General features: G+C 46.7%; 2 protein-coding genes across 5 annotated transcripts in view; one reads left to right on the top strand and one right to left on the bottom strand.

The window, feature by feature from the left end:
* CCDC138 (coiled-coil domain containing 138) overlaps nt 1–14726 on the top strand; it is a 139073-nt gene that overhangs the window by 123362 nt on the left and 985 nt on the right. The window lies entirely within an intron of this gene.
* The window catches only part of EDAR (ectodysplasin A receptor), a 94225-nt gene that overhangs the window by 4908 nt on the left and 74591 nt on the right, over nt 1–14726 (bottom strand). For 2 of the 4 annotated variants that reach the window (XM_065526787.2, XM_005575224.5), the window contains exons 6-11: nt 13681–13767; nt 11899–12024; nt 11728–11802; nt 11412–11484; nt 8483–8642; nt 6901–6961 (exon numbers count right to left, since the gene is read on the bottom strand). In XM_065526787.2, the coding sequence (XP_065382859.1) occupies nt 6901–6961; nt 8483–8642; nt 11412–11484; nt 11728–11802; nt 11899–12024; nt 13681–13767 (582 nt within the window). Of the gene's footprint in view, nt 1–6900; nt 6962–8482; nt 8643–11411; nt 11485–11727; nt 12025–13680; nt 13768–14726 lie in introns of all 4 variants that reach the window. The other 2 variants (XM_005575225.5, XM_005575223.5) reach the window with 1 other exon arrangement.

Here is a 14726-nt window from a genome sequence, read left to right on the forward strand (position 1 = left end):
CTTCAGGATGACATGAGAATATCAAGACATTCCAAGCCAAAGAAAAATTAAGAATTTTTCACCAGCAGACCACCCTAAAAGAAGCAAAAGGAAATTCTATAAACAGAAAGGAAATAATAAAAGAATGAAACTTGAGACATCAGAAAAGACAGAAAAGAACATAGTGAGCAAAAATTCAGGGAAATAAAATAGACTTTCCTTCCCTTTTTAAGTTTTCTGAATTATGTTAGGCAGTTGAAGCAATTTATGTTGTTCTAAATATATGTAGAGGAAATATTTACAACTACTATAAACAGGGAAGGTAAAGGGACAAAGAGAAAGGTAAAGTTTTTATACTTCATTCAAACTGGCAAAATAATAACACCAGGAAGGCCAGACACAGTGGCTCACACCTGTAAACCAAGGACTTTGGGAGGCCGAGGTGGGCAGTTCACCTGAGGTCAGGAGTTCGAGACCAGCCCGGCCAACATGGTGAAACCCTGTCTCTACTAAAAACACAACTGGTTGGCATGGTGGTGCACAGCTGTAATCCCAGCTACTCGGAAGGCTGAGGCAGGAGAATCACTTGAACCTGGGAGGCGGAGGTTGCAGTGAGCTGAGATTGCGCCACTGCTCTCCAACCTGGGCAACAGAGCAAGACTCCATCTCAAAAATAAAAATAAAAAAAATACTAATAACACCAGTAGACTGATAAGTTGTATGTGTAAATGCAATCTCTAGACAAACTACTAAAATAACTATGGAAAAAGATAAAATCAAAACATATCACTCAAAAAACACCAAAATCAAATTCTGAAATATGTTCAAGTGACCCACAGAAAAGCAGGAATACAAAAACACAGAAATGAAAAACAGAGACAACAAATAGTAAACAAAATATAAAATAGCAGACTTAATTAAGCCCTAACATAATAATGACTACATTTAATGTCAATGGTTTAAATACCAACTAAAGGCTGGGTGTGGTGGCTTATGCCTGTAATACCAGCACTTTGGGAGGCCAAGGCAGGTGGATCAGCTGAGGTCAGGAGTTTGAGACCTGCCTGGCCAACATGGTGAAACCCTGTTTCTACTAAATATACAAAATTAGCTGGTGTGGTGGTGCATGCCTGTGATCCCAGCTACTTGAAAGGCTGAGGCAGGAGAATTGCTTGAACCTGGGAAGCAGAGGTTGCAGTGAGCCAAGATCACACCATTGCACTCCAGCCTGGGCAACAGGAGCGGAAACTCCATAAAAAACAGACAAACAAACAAACAAAAACCTAAAAGGCAGAACTTGGTAGAGGAGATTTTAAAATATACTCAGTTATATGCTGCCTACAAGAAACTCACTTCAATATAATGAGAGAGGCTGGTTGGAAGTAAAAGGATGGAAAAATACATATCATGCAAACTTTAATAAAAGGAAGGCAGAATGGCTATAACATCAGTTAAAGTAGACTTCAGAGGAAAAAAATTACCAGAAAGTGACATTTAATAATGATAAAAGGGTCAATCCAAGAAGACATAGCAATCCTAAATGAATATGCACCAAACAACAGAGCTCCAAAATATGTGAAACAAAAACTGATAGACCTGAAAGAAGAGATAAGCCCACAATTATAGTTGAAAACTTTAACATTCCTCCCTCAGTAAATGATAGAACAATTAGAAAAAAATCAGCAAGAATATAGAACTTACCAACATCATCAACCAACAAGATCTAATCAACATTTATAGAACACTCCATTCAACAACAGCAGAATACACATTCTTTATAATTATGGGCCTTACACCTCAACAAATTAAAAGAATTGAAACTATACAAAATATATTCCCCTACCACAATATAATTAGAATTTAAATCAATAACAGAAAAATCTTTACACATTTGAAAACTAGACAACAGTCTTCTAAATAATCCACAGGTCAAAGAGGAAGTCTCAAAGAAAATTTAAAAATGAATGAAAATAAAAATACCAGATGTCAGTATTTGTGAGACACAGCTGAAGTAGTACTGAGAGGAAAATTTATAGCAGAAACACAAAGGAGGAAATCTCTTAATAATCTAAGCTCCCATCTCAAGCACTTAGAAAAAGATTAACAAAATAAACCAAATGTACATAGAAGGAAATAAGTAATTTAGAAATAAGAGCAGTAATCACTGAAATTGAAAACAGTAAAGTAAAAGAGAGCAATATGAAAAGAAACAGTTATTTGAAAAGATCAATATAACTGACAAGGAAAAAAATAGACAAGACACAAATTACCAATATCAAGAAAGAAGCAGGAGATATTACTACAGACACCATAGATATCAAACAGATAATAAGGGAAAACTATGCAACTTTAACTCTATACATATAAATTTGACAGGTGAAAATAAACAGTTCCTCAAAAAACATAAACTATCACAACTTACCCAATGTAAAACAGATCATTTGAACAGACTTATAACTATTAAGGAAGCTGAATGTGTAACTGTAAAAATCTTCAGCCAAACGCGGTGGCTCACGCCTGTAATCCCAGCACTTTGAGAGGCCGAGGTGGTTATGTTGCTTGAGGTCAGGAGTTCAAGACCACTCTGGCCAAGATGGTGAAACCCTGTTTCTACTAAAATACAAAAATTAGGGCCAGGCATGATGGCTCACGCCTGTAATCCCAGCATTTTGGGAGACCAAAGCAGGTGGACCGCACGGTCAGGAATTCAAGACCAGCCTGACCAACATGGTGAAACCCCATCTCTACTAAAAAATACAGAAATTAGCTGGGCATGGTAGCATATACATGTAATCCTAGCTACTCAGGAGGCTGAGGCAGGAGAATCACTTGAACCTGGGAGGTGGAGGTTGCCAGCCTGGGACAGGGTGAGACTCCATCTCAAAAAAAAAAATTAGCTGGGCTGTGGTGGCACGAGCCTATAATCCCAGCTACTTGGGAGGCTGAGGCAGTAGAATCGCTTGAACTTGGGAGGCAGAGGTTGCAGTGAACCAGGATCGTGCCACTGCACTCCAACCTGGGTGACAGAGCAAGACTCCATCTCAAAAAACAAACAAACAAAAACTCCCCAAAAGAAATCTTTAGGTCCACATGATTTCACTGAAGAATTCTACAAAATGTTTAAGAAATAATTAATAGCAATTCTACACTATATTTTCTAGACATAGAAAACTTACTCTGTGAGGGTAGTATAAACTGGATACCAAAACCAGACAAAGACAAAAAACAAACCACAAACCACAGACCAATATCTCTCATGAATATAAATGCAAAATCCTTAACAAAACATTAGCAAATGGAATGCAACCATATAAAAAAGAATTGTACCACATCAGGTATGGGAGGCAAGGCTGGTTCAATATTTAAAAACTACTGTAATCCACTCAAAAAATTAATGTCAACAATTTATAAAAAGCCTAGAGCTAATATTATACTTAATGGTGAAAAATGGAATGCTTTTAAGATCAGAAATGAGGCAAGGATTTCTGCTTCTGCTTCATCACTTACATTCACTGTAGCGCTGGAAGGTGTAGCCAGTGCAATAAAATGAGAAAAGGAAGGAAAAGGTATACACATTGGAAAGGAAGAAATAAAACGGTCCCATTTGCAGATGTGATTATCTATATAGAAAATCCCAAGGAATCTACAAGAAGACTCCCAGATCTTATAAGTGAATTCAGCAAGGTCACAGGATACATGATAAACATACAAAAATCAATTGTATTTCTATATAGCTAACAATGAATGTATGGCTACTGAATTTAAATTATCATTTACAGCTGCTCAAAAAATAAACGATATACTTACGATGTAAATCTAGCAAAATATGCATAGAACTTGTCTTTTGGAAACTACACAATGTAGATAAAAAAATTTAAAGTTGTGCTAAATAAATGAAGAGATATACCATGTCCATGGCTCAGAAGATTCAACATAATAAAGATGTCAAATCTTCCCAATTGATATACAGTTTTGTTGCAACTCATTAAAATCCCAGCAAGGCATTTTGTACATATAGGGAAGACTATTCTAAAACTTATATAGAAAGACAAAGGAACTAGAATAGCTAAAAGATTTTTGAAAGAAGAAAGTGGGAGCAGTCTATTTGATTTCAAGACTTATATAAGTTATTATATAACTTATACAAGAATCAAGAATGTGTGGTATTATAAGAGGGACAGACATGTAGATCAATACAACAGAACAGTGACCCCAGAAAATAGACCCATACAAATATACCAAACTGATTTTTGACAAAGTTTGAAAAGCAATTCAATGGAGGAAAGATACTTTTTCAAAAAAAAAAAAAAAAAAAAAAACAGTGCTGGAGCAATTGGATATCCATAGACAAAAAAAGAACTTTGATCCAATTTCATATCTTCTATAAGAATCAACTCAAACTTAACTGCAAAATGTGAACTATGTGAACTTAAATGCAAAACATAAAAACTATGTGGACTTAAATATAAAACATTAAGCTATAAAACTTCTAGAAAAAATTGTGGGAGCAAATCTCTGGGATCTAGGACTAGGCAAGAGAGAGCTTAGATTTGACACCAAAAGCACCATCCATAAAAGGGAAACTTTATAATTAGTTTCATAAATTTGACTCATAAAAATTTAAAGCATAATTCTGTGAAAGACCCTGTTAAGAGACTGAAAAGATAAGTTAAACTAGCTATAGAATAGAGAAAACATTTACAAAACCACATATCCATCATAGGACTAGTGTCTAGAATATATTGTTAAAAACCCTCAAAACTCAACAGCAAAAAATCATATAATGCCATTGAAAAATGGGCAAAGACATGAAGAAACATTCATTTTACTGAAGAGGACATACAGATGAAAAATAAACACAAGAAAGGATATTCAAACAATAGGAACATGCAAATTAAGACCACACTAAGATATCATAACACACTTCTCAGAATAGCTAAAATAAAACATAGTAACACCACCAAATGCTGGCAAGGATATGGAGAAACTAGACCATTCACACACTGCTCGTAGGAATGTAAAATGGTACAACAACTTTGGAAAACAGTTTGGCAGTTTTTTAAAAAAACCAACCACGCAACTATCATACAAGCCAACAAATGTACTCCTGGGTCTTTATCCTGGATAAATCACGACTGATGTCCACACGAAAACCTATACACAAATATTTATAGCACCTTTGTTCATAATAGCCCTTAAGTGGCAATAACCCTGATGTCCTTCAGCAAGTGAATGGTTAAATCAGCTCTGGTCTGTTTATGCCACAGATTACTACTCAGCAAGAGAGAGGAATGGACGATTGATACATGCAACAACCCGGCTGGACCTCCAGTGAATTATGCTGAGTGAAAAAGGCCATTCACCAATGGTTACATACTATGTGATTCCGCTTTTATAACACTCTTGAAATGACAAAACTGTAGGAATGGAGAACAGATTACTGGTTTCCAGGGGCCTAGGTGAGGGTGAGACGGGTGGGAATTGGCTGTGGCTGTAAAAGGACAACACGAGGAGTTTTTGTATGGGAGCTGAGTCTAGCTTCACTGTGTCGATATCAGTGTCCTGGTTGTGACTTCTGTGTATAGTTTTGTAAGATGTTATCATGAGGAGAAACTGGGTAAAGGGCTTGCAGGATCTCTCTGTATTCTCTCTTACCACTGCATGGTAAGAAGTATCTCAAAATAAAAAGTTTAATTAAAAACAAAACAAAACAAAACAAAAAACAGAGACGCAGATGCCTGGGATTCACCCCTGACTAATTACATCAGGGTGTTGGGGCAGATTGGGTGGGCTGGATGGGCAGAGATGCTGTTAAGACCTGCAGGTGACTCTAATATTCATCAGGGCTGGGCACAGAGCACAAGTTCTCAGCCCTGGCTGAGGTTTGAAAACCCCTGTCCCGGGGTGTGAACTCAATATTTTTTGGAACAGAGAAGAGCTTGCTGGTGGATGGAAGGTGAGTCCTAGACCATCCTCCCCTGGGCAGCTGACAGCCCCAGGCCATGCCAGGTGAGATCAGGCAGGCTGACCTGGGGCATGTGTTTATGGAGAGATGCCATGTTTCAGCGGCAGCCAAGAATTCTTGGCCCTGGAGCTCACCCACAGTATAGTTATTTCTGGCCAACAAAGCACTGGACCAGAAAGCCTGCCAGGGAACAGGGGGCTGCACTTGGCCTACGATGGGGTGTGGGGGTGGGAGGAGGGGTATTGGGAGCATTGGCAAGCTGCCTGGCATGCACCAGGCTCCACTCCCGCTGCCCGGGATCAAGGAGTCCGAGGAGGGAGGCCAGCGAGGCCAGCAGCAGGAAAACTCCTGACCTCAGCCACGAGGGGTTTATCTTTGGGGTTAATAAGAAGGTAATTTAGAAAGAGGATTTTGCAGGAACTGGAAGCTGAGGATTATGATTTCAGATTGCAGCACTGATGGCCCTGTCCTGTTGCCTTTTACCTGCCCACACCCAAGCCCAGGTTACGGGGAGACACTGACTTGGCTCGGAAGGCCGCTGGGAGGGGAGGCTGGAGGCTCCCAGGGCCTTCGGACATCGAGGATGCTCGAGGGCAGGGAGAGGGCGGCTAAGTCTAGGATAAGTGACTAAGTGACTATGTTTCCCAGATGACGATGCCAGTGTGGAGATGGGCACTGGGGACACGGGAGGTCCAAGGCTCCATGGCTGCTGCTCCCCGACCCTGCGTGTCTCTGTAGTGGGTGCCTGCACCGGGCTGTCTCCCGCCATGAGGGGAAGGCCCATGGAAGCACTGGGAGATGCCTTCTAATATCTGGGAGCCAGATTCTGTTTCTCCACACCTGAAGTCGGTTCCAGTGGCCGTTCTGACCAGAGTGCGGCAACTGGATGGGCGACTTTCCTGAGTTCCCCTCACAGGACCACAGCTCTTATGTCTACACCACCTCTCTCAGCTTACCTTCCACGACTCCACACACGTTGGCATACACATCCAAGATCTTTTTCCTCCGGCTTTGAATCTGTAAAAAAGAGTCAGGAGAATTTTCACCTCCAGAGATGGGCAACAGTAGTGAGGAGGCAAATCTTCCATGTCAGCAGGGACAGGCAGCAGCTACGCCTGACACCAGAGACGCTGCACCCAGCCCCCGTGTCAGCACCCCAGCCCCGTGTCAGCACCCCAGCCCCAACACACAGGGAGGAGGGTCTCCTTCAGGTCTTCCCACTCAAACATCTTCTCAGGCTCAGCTGGGTGGTCAGACTCAGAAGATAGTTGGGGATACCCCGGCATCAGTCTGTTTGAAAAGATGACCATGGGGACCCCCACTTGCCCTCAGGACACCTGTGCTGCAGCAGAGCCGTGCGGGGCTCCCATCCTGGATCATGTGGCTGGTGCCAGGAGACCAGGCCCATGGTGCACAGGTGCTCAGTGGCCCTGGCTGAAGAGTCCCGGGGCCACGGCTACCTATTTCTTTTGTAACAACCCCACAGGCTTCCAGGGTCTCTGCAAGTGGCAGCCCCATTACCGAGGTCACTGAACTCGGAGCAGGCAGAGCATGGCATCCTATCAGGACCAGGCCGGAGCCAGGATCCCAACTGGGCGTTTTTGCCATCAGTGATGTTGCCTAGCAACACAGCTGTCCTGCGGCTGGGGTCTGCAGCCAGGGCACAGACTAGAGGGACGACCACAGGCCAGGTCCACAGGGAGCCCAAGAGGGCTCTGGTCATCTCTGCCCCCACCCCTGCCCTGCTCCTGGCCACGGCACATTACAGGGCAGTAGGTGATAAAACCCTGGGGACAGTTTCTACATGTGAGCCTGTTTTTATATTTTTAAAAATGCATACAAGAAAAGTGTGTGTGTGTGTGTGTGTGTGTGTGTGTGTGTGTGTGTGTGTGTGTGTGTGTTTAGAAAATTGTCTGGCTGGATAAAACCCAGTATATTTACAAGGGTCTTTTTCTGCCGTCTGGCATTCCAAGTGATTTTACCTTTTTTCTCTTTGCTTATTCTTTTTCATGTTTGTGTATGAAGCTATATAATAAAAACAAAGTGGTTGGGTGTGATGGCTCACACCTGTAATCCTAGCGCTTTGGGAGGCTGAGGCAGGTGGATTGCCTGAACTCAGGAGTTTGAGATCAGCCTGGGCAACACAGTGAAACCTCGTCTCTACTAAAATACAAAAAAACTAGCTGGGCATGGCAGCATGCGCCTGTAGTCCTAGCTACTTGGGAGGCTGAGACAGAAGAATTGCTTGAACCCAGGAGGCGGAGGTTGCAGTGAGCCGAGATCGCACCACTGCACCCCAGGCTGGGTGACAGACAGGCTGGGTCCCATCTCAAAAAAAAAAAAAAAAAAGGAAAGAAAGTTTTTTCCCCCCTTTTAACTATCTTGCTGTGAACCTGTCACTGTCCAGGTCTCCTTGCTTGGACTTTTGGGAGAAACACCCCGTCTTGCAGGAGAACTGATTCGGTGAGAAAGTTCTAGTCTTGTGGCTGTGAGGGGGCCACATCTCACAGCTCATCACGGCATCTGCAGGAGCCTCACCCCAGCTGACTTGTTGCTGGTGGCAGACTTCTCCCTGGCCAGGTGAACCAGCGACAGCAGGCACAGCTCCGGGGAGCCCTGCTTGTCAGGGGCGGGCTCCTCGTCACTGTCCACACTCCGGCTCAGCAGCTGCTCATTCTCGGACGAGGCATCGTTCTCGCTGCAAAAACAAGAGCGATGGTCATTAGCAGCGCCTGGGGGGACTGCAGCCCTGACAGGTTCTCCTGTGGTGAACTTGTCCATTGCCCAGCTGTGGACAGTGGGGGGCAATGACTTGTTTTTCAACTGGGCACCTTGTGGGCACGGGACCAGGGGACGTGAGATGAGACAGATACACCGGTGGCTTCCTGCTTCCTTCCAAACAAGTCCATCGTGGGTGACCTGCAGGCGTCTATGGGCTGGGGCTGCCACTGAGCGTGGGAGGCATCCACAGGCCTCTCCTCTCTGCTATCTGACATGCAGTGGATGCTCCATAAAGGTTCATTGAATATGTCCTAGATCCCTGTATCTGATCCCAGTAAGCACCAAGTTCACCTGGTGTCTTCGTGTTAAGCAAATAGATTGATGTGGCTGGCACTGAATCCGTGCTGGCTGTCTGGAGTCATTGAAAAGGGAGCTGAATGGAGCCTTATGCCTGGAAAGCCCCCTCTTGACTAGGGGGGTGACCTGGCTGACCTGTGTGCATTGCAGAGGGTGGCACAGCAAGCCCCAGCGGGTGAGGTGGGTGGGCGGTCGGAGGCACGAAGCCCAGGTTCATGCCACCTTGTGGTTCACAGCCCACAAAGAACCCAGGTTCTGCCCTTGGCACATGTGGGTTGGAGCTGAAACTCTCTTAAAACCATTCCAAGTCTATGAAAAACAATATTCTTTTTTAGAGGCATCCTGCTTGCTTCCTGTGGTTTGGCTGAAGACCTTTTTTTTCTTAAAAAAAGGATTATATTTGTTAGTAACTAGGTTACAGCAGTGAAGCCCACAGGCAAACACAACCCTACAGACAGGGTAATACAAAGAAAATGAGAACCATCATGAAGCCCCAGTGGGATCCACTTCCTCATCAGGCTTCAGGGCCTCACAAGGAGGTGGTAGGGCCCATCGCTGTCCCCACTTGAGAGCAGGTGAGATGGAGCAGGTGAGATGGAGCAGGTGAGGTGGAGCAGGTGAGATGGAGCAGGTGAGGTGGAGCAGGTGAGATGGAGCAGGTGAGGTGGCACCCCAGGTCCTGTCTCCAAGACCCAAGGACAAACAGCAGGGACAAAAGCTCAGTGCCTTGCTGTCTTTTAATGTACAATTGTCAGGGTTCAATTTGTATGTAATATTTGTATATGAAATAAGTATATATTTTTTCCTAGCAGGGCCTCTGAATTTTCCCTGTCTTCAACTGCAACTCAAGTCATGGGGCATGTCTCTGCCCTTTTAATTTCTGGAAATAAGAAAAGCCTGAAAAACAGAAGGGAGAGGCTGAGACAGAATGAGAAAAGGCTGGGCTGGAGGCTGAGGAGCACGTTCAGTCTCTAGGGAGGCCCTATTTAAGACATCCACGCAGGGTGACCAGGTCCTGCCCTGGGTCCTGGGAGCAGCAGCTTGGATCTGGCACCTCCCGCCAGTCAGGCACAATGGGGCTTAGACCACAAATTCCTGCAGGGGTGGTGGTGGCTGAAAACTGATCAACTGGAATTGAGTCACTTGGAGGAAATAACCACCCCAACACATACTCCGCTTTTCCTTCCTCGTATGCAAAGACTTCGTATTTGTCTGCCTCCTGCCCGTGTGTCAGGGGTGTGAAGAGACGTTGGAGTTTCCCAGGTGAGACAATGCACCTGGCAGTGCTTTATGAATGCCAAAGCTCCACACAGATGCTGGATCGATCATTATTTCTCGACAGGAATGGCTTTGCAAGGCGAACCACAGGAAGATCATGGGGTGGGGGCAGGAGAGGAGGGCTTAACCTCTGCTCTTCCTCTAACCGGTTTGGTGACTTTCTGGTGGCCTCTGTGCCCCATCTGCCAAGGGAGGCACTGTTGTGGGGGTGTCCTTCCAGCGCAGCCTGCAGTGGCCGTGGGGCAGAGGCTGGCAGTGGTGTCCAGGCACATTGCCAGGCTGGGAACTCGTGCTGTGGGGTTGATTTTTGGAAGCTATGCAGGACAAAGTCCAAATGACCATCCCACTGGATGAATAGAACATTGACTTCCCTCTTCCCTCGATTTCAGAGCAGGGGCTGGTTCCACACCTTCCTGTGTGGGAAACACGGGAAAGGCTTTACCTGCCAAATCTCCTCCTCCAGGGGCCTCTTTACGCCACGTGGCTCCTTGGGAGCCTGGACTCAGACCCCAGCCCTGCTGCTCACTAATGTGTGACCTTGGGCAAGTGACAACTTCCACACCCCAGTGTGGTATCCTATAAACAGGGATGATGTGAGCACCTTGCTCCTGGCTGTGGAGGGGAGATGTGTTCACAGCCCGAGCCCAGCACCTGGTGGGCAGCAGGCACCGAATGCTGTTAGCCATCATCACCGCGGTTGTTACCAGCATTGCGGTGGCAGCAGTATTGGCACCGCCGCGAGTGGTACTGGTGTGTTGGCTGCAGCAGCAGTCATAGGGGCTGCTGCATGCATCCTTGGCTTACGTTCTGTCCTCCAGGTCTGGAGAAGGGGCATGAGGAAGTCGGATGTTAAGGAGGAAGGCCCAGGGAATTTGGCAGGGTGCAGGGACAGGAGCCTCACCCGAGAGCAGCAGGCAGCTGTTCCCACAGGCTCCTCACACCGCCTGACCCCTGCCAGTCAGCAGAGAGGCGGCAGGGACTGTCTGTCCCTGAACATCCCCATGGTGTCCCAGGCTAGCCTGTCAGTGCACCTGGCTGCACCCTGGCTCCCCTCCCTGCTCAGGATCCACAGGACCCCAGCTTCAGCCTGGTGCTGGGGGCTTCCACATACCTCTTGGTGGGCTTTGCTGGAGTTGCTGTCAGCTTCTCAAATTCATCCTTCTCAGAGAACATCACCACGTTGTCTGCAGGGAAATGGGGAGGTTGGGGAGACAGGAGTTAGAATTGGCTCATGGCTCTGCGCTCAGCTCAAGCCTGTTCTTCCTGTTGGGCAGAGCTGCCCGGTGTCTGCGTGGCACCACCCCGCGGTAAGCACAGCATGGTTCAGCATGCGAGAGCAGAAGCAGCGAGTAGGCCGCTGCTGGGGACGCCCTCCACCCGGAGACGGGCACCACGCACGTGGGGTGTGGAAGCCCCGGTTCACAGACCTGGGGTCTCTTTCTTCTCCTCGTCCTTGCTCACTTGGGCCTCCACACTCTTCCCCGGGTGGCTGGTGCAACAGGCTGGGGAGAGAGGAGGGAGTGAGCAGCCAGGCTCTCCGACAGGGGGAGTTGACGGAGAGTCCAGGAGGCAGGGCACCGGCGCATGGGGGCCGTCACCTGGGGCAGAGGGCTTTGTCTTCAGGATGTAGAACATGATGATGAGGACGATGGCGATGGCCATGATGAAGATGGTGGACATTGCAATGATCAGGGCAGTGGCCAGGTGTCCTTGGCCTGAGAGTTCTGTGGGTGGAGAGAAGACATGAGTGACCCAGAGCTCAGGGTTCCTGCTGCTCTTCCCTCCAGGACTACAGCCCCTGGAAGCAATGTCCCTGCCCCTGGGATGCTTTCAGGGAACCCTGAAATCTGAGGCTCTTGCTTAGGCTGAGAACCAAGTCTTCCGCGTTGGTTTTGGCTGCCAGACCAGGACTGCCCACAGCCCTGCTTGCTGCCCTCACACTGGCCTCTCCAGACTTCTCTGGGGTCATCTGGTTGTTCCTAGGGAGTTTGCTCTTGCTTCTACTACTTTGGGAACCTGAGGGCAGGGTTTGGTGTGGAGAGGAAGAAAGGCCAGTGAACAAGAGTGTCTGGAAGGCAGCACAGTTCAAGTTTGGGTATTTCCAAACAAAAGTCAGGATTCCTCTCTCCTTCCGAGCTTTCATCCGAGCATCACCTAACTCCAGGATCAGCTCTGGATTCCGGGTTTGGCTCCATCCTGCACCTCATGCAATTTCAACCTAAGTGTCATTGTAAGAGCTCCAGGGCACAGGTGGTGCCTGGGCGGGGCCACCTAGTCCACCTGCTCTGCTGCCTCCACCAGGCAGTCCCTCAGTCACCCCGGGGGATTTTGCTCACTTCCCAGGTTAATGTCGACCTTGGATTGCATAAAATGCCCTGAAGCTCGTTCTCATTCTCTAAAATAACCAAACGGGACTCTGATTCTCTTGAAGTAAGATCCAGATTTGCCACCACCCAAATAGACAGGAGACAAGCATCTGAAGCTCTCGGATCATCTCGGGGGAGGTAGTGCCAGAGCTGAAAACCGCGCATGTGGGCGCTGAGCCTCCCCTGTGGGTGCATCTACAGGAAAACCAGCCTCCCAGCATCATCTGAGGAATACCTGTAATAGCATTTGCTTGCCAGGTCTAGATGACATAAGTATTTTGATATTCTCCATGTTGTGAGCTCCTCCCCCCAGGGTCTGTGCAAATGAGATTCATATATCCTCGCCCAGCAGTCCTGCCTTTTGCTCTGCATTAGCGTGTGAGAGGCCCAGTGATGAGGCTGACGAGCTGGGTGCTCTGAGGGATCTGGAAGGTACCTCATGGCTCACTGAGACCCAGACCCGAAACATGTTTCAATAACGGGCTGACACTAAACCAGTGAGAGGGAAAGGCCAAGCCAGCTGCAGGGCTGACTCTGAGAGACATATTGAACTTTGGGGTCTTCCTAAATCCCTTCTTCCCTGGTTAGGGAGAATGAAATGTGCTTTCTGCAAGTGAATATTAAAGTGCCATGGTCAGCAGGTTTATATGAAAGCCAGTGATAGAACTGCTGTTGACTCCCAGCCAAACCAAAGCCCAGGACGCCTAGTCTCTCCTCCTGGCCCGGCTTGCAGCTGCCTGTGCTGCCCACCTGCCGCTCTGCCCCCGCCTTCATCACCAGCACCTCCCATCGGGCCCAGGACACCCATGGAGGGATCAACTCCGCTCCTTGCAGAGATAATGACTTCCTGCACGGGATGAGGGGGGCACCATGTCATTCAGTTACATTAGGGAGGTGAGACCAGGTGGGGAAGCGCACCATAATCATTACTCATAATCATTTCCTCTCTTCTTCCGAGCTTTCATCCAAGCACCACCTAACTCCAGGTGATCGATACCCGAGCACCCTTCTCACCTTTGTGGGCATGCTGCAAGGGAGACAGGGTGCTGCTGCCCGAGGTGCCAGGGAAGTTGGCAGAAGCTCCCGAAGTGGCTCCCACACCTGCAAGGAAAATAGAGTCCCTCAAATGATCCAGAGAAACTCCACCTTCAAAAACGCCGCCACAGAGCTCGTGGATCTGGATTCGCGATCATGAATGGGCTTGAGGCAGTGATGGCTGAGGGAGCTAAATATTTGTATTTCTTAGAGTGTTTAATGAACCCTAAAGAGAGTCATCATTATTGTTCTTTTTTTTTTTTTTTTTTTTTTTTTTTTTTTTTTTTGAGACAGAGTCTCACTCTGTCACCCAGGTTGGAGTGCAGTGGCACAATCTTGGCTCACTGAAAGTTCCGCCTCCCAGGTTCATGCCATTCTCCTGTCTCAGTCTCCCGAGTAGCTGGGACGACAGGTGCCCGCCACCACACCCGGCTAATTTTTTTTGTATTTTTAGTAGAGATGGGGTTTCACCATGTTAGCCAGGATGGTCTCGATCTCCTGACCTCGTGATCTGCCCGCCTCGGCCTCCCAAAGTGCTGGGATTACAGGCGTGAGTCACTGCGCCTGGCCCGTTATTGTTTTTTAAATAAAAACATTCATGTGATAAGTCTGCTAAAACTAAACAGTATAGGTTGAGGAGTTTTGCAAGCCTCACCAACTCAATTTTCCTATGCATGGAGACGAAGTATATGAAATCCATAAAAATAAGCAACATAGAATGTGTATATGAAAGTACCATTAGGGTGATACAATACTTGACTAATTCCTTCAATTACATACAGTAGGAATGTGTTAATACTTTTTCCAGTCATAAAAGTAATATATGCTTACTATTAAAAATCTAGAAAAGGGGACTGGATGCGGTGGCTCACGCCTGTAATCCCAGCACTTTGGGTTTGGATTGTTGTTCAGCATCAGTCTGAGAAAATAGCTTCTTGATTTATACATATAAATATTGTTGCGGGAAGGAGGCTGGTGATAAAAGCGTATGAGATAGCTATCTGTATGTAGTATGGGTACAAGTT

Source organism: Macaca fascicularis, chromosome 13, assembly GCF_037993035.2.
Source record: "Macaca fascicularis isolate 582-1 chromosome 13, T2T-MFA8v1.1".
NCBI lineage: Eukaryota > Metazoa > Chordata > Mammalia > Primates > Cercopithecidae > Macaca > Macaca fascicularis.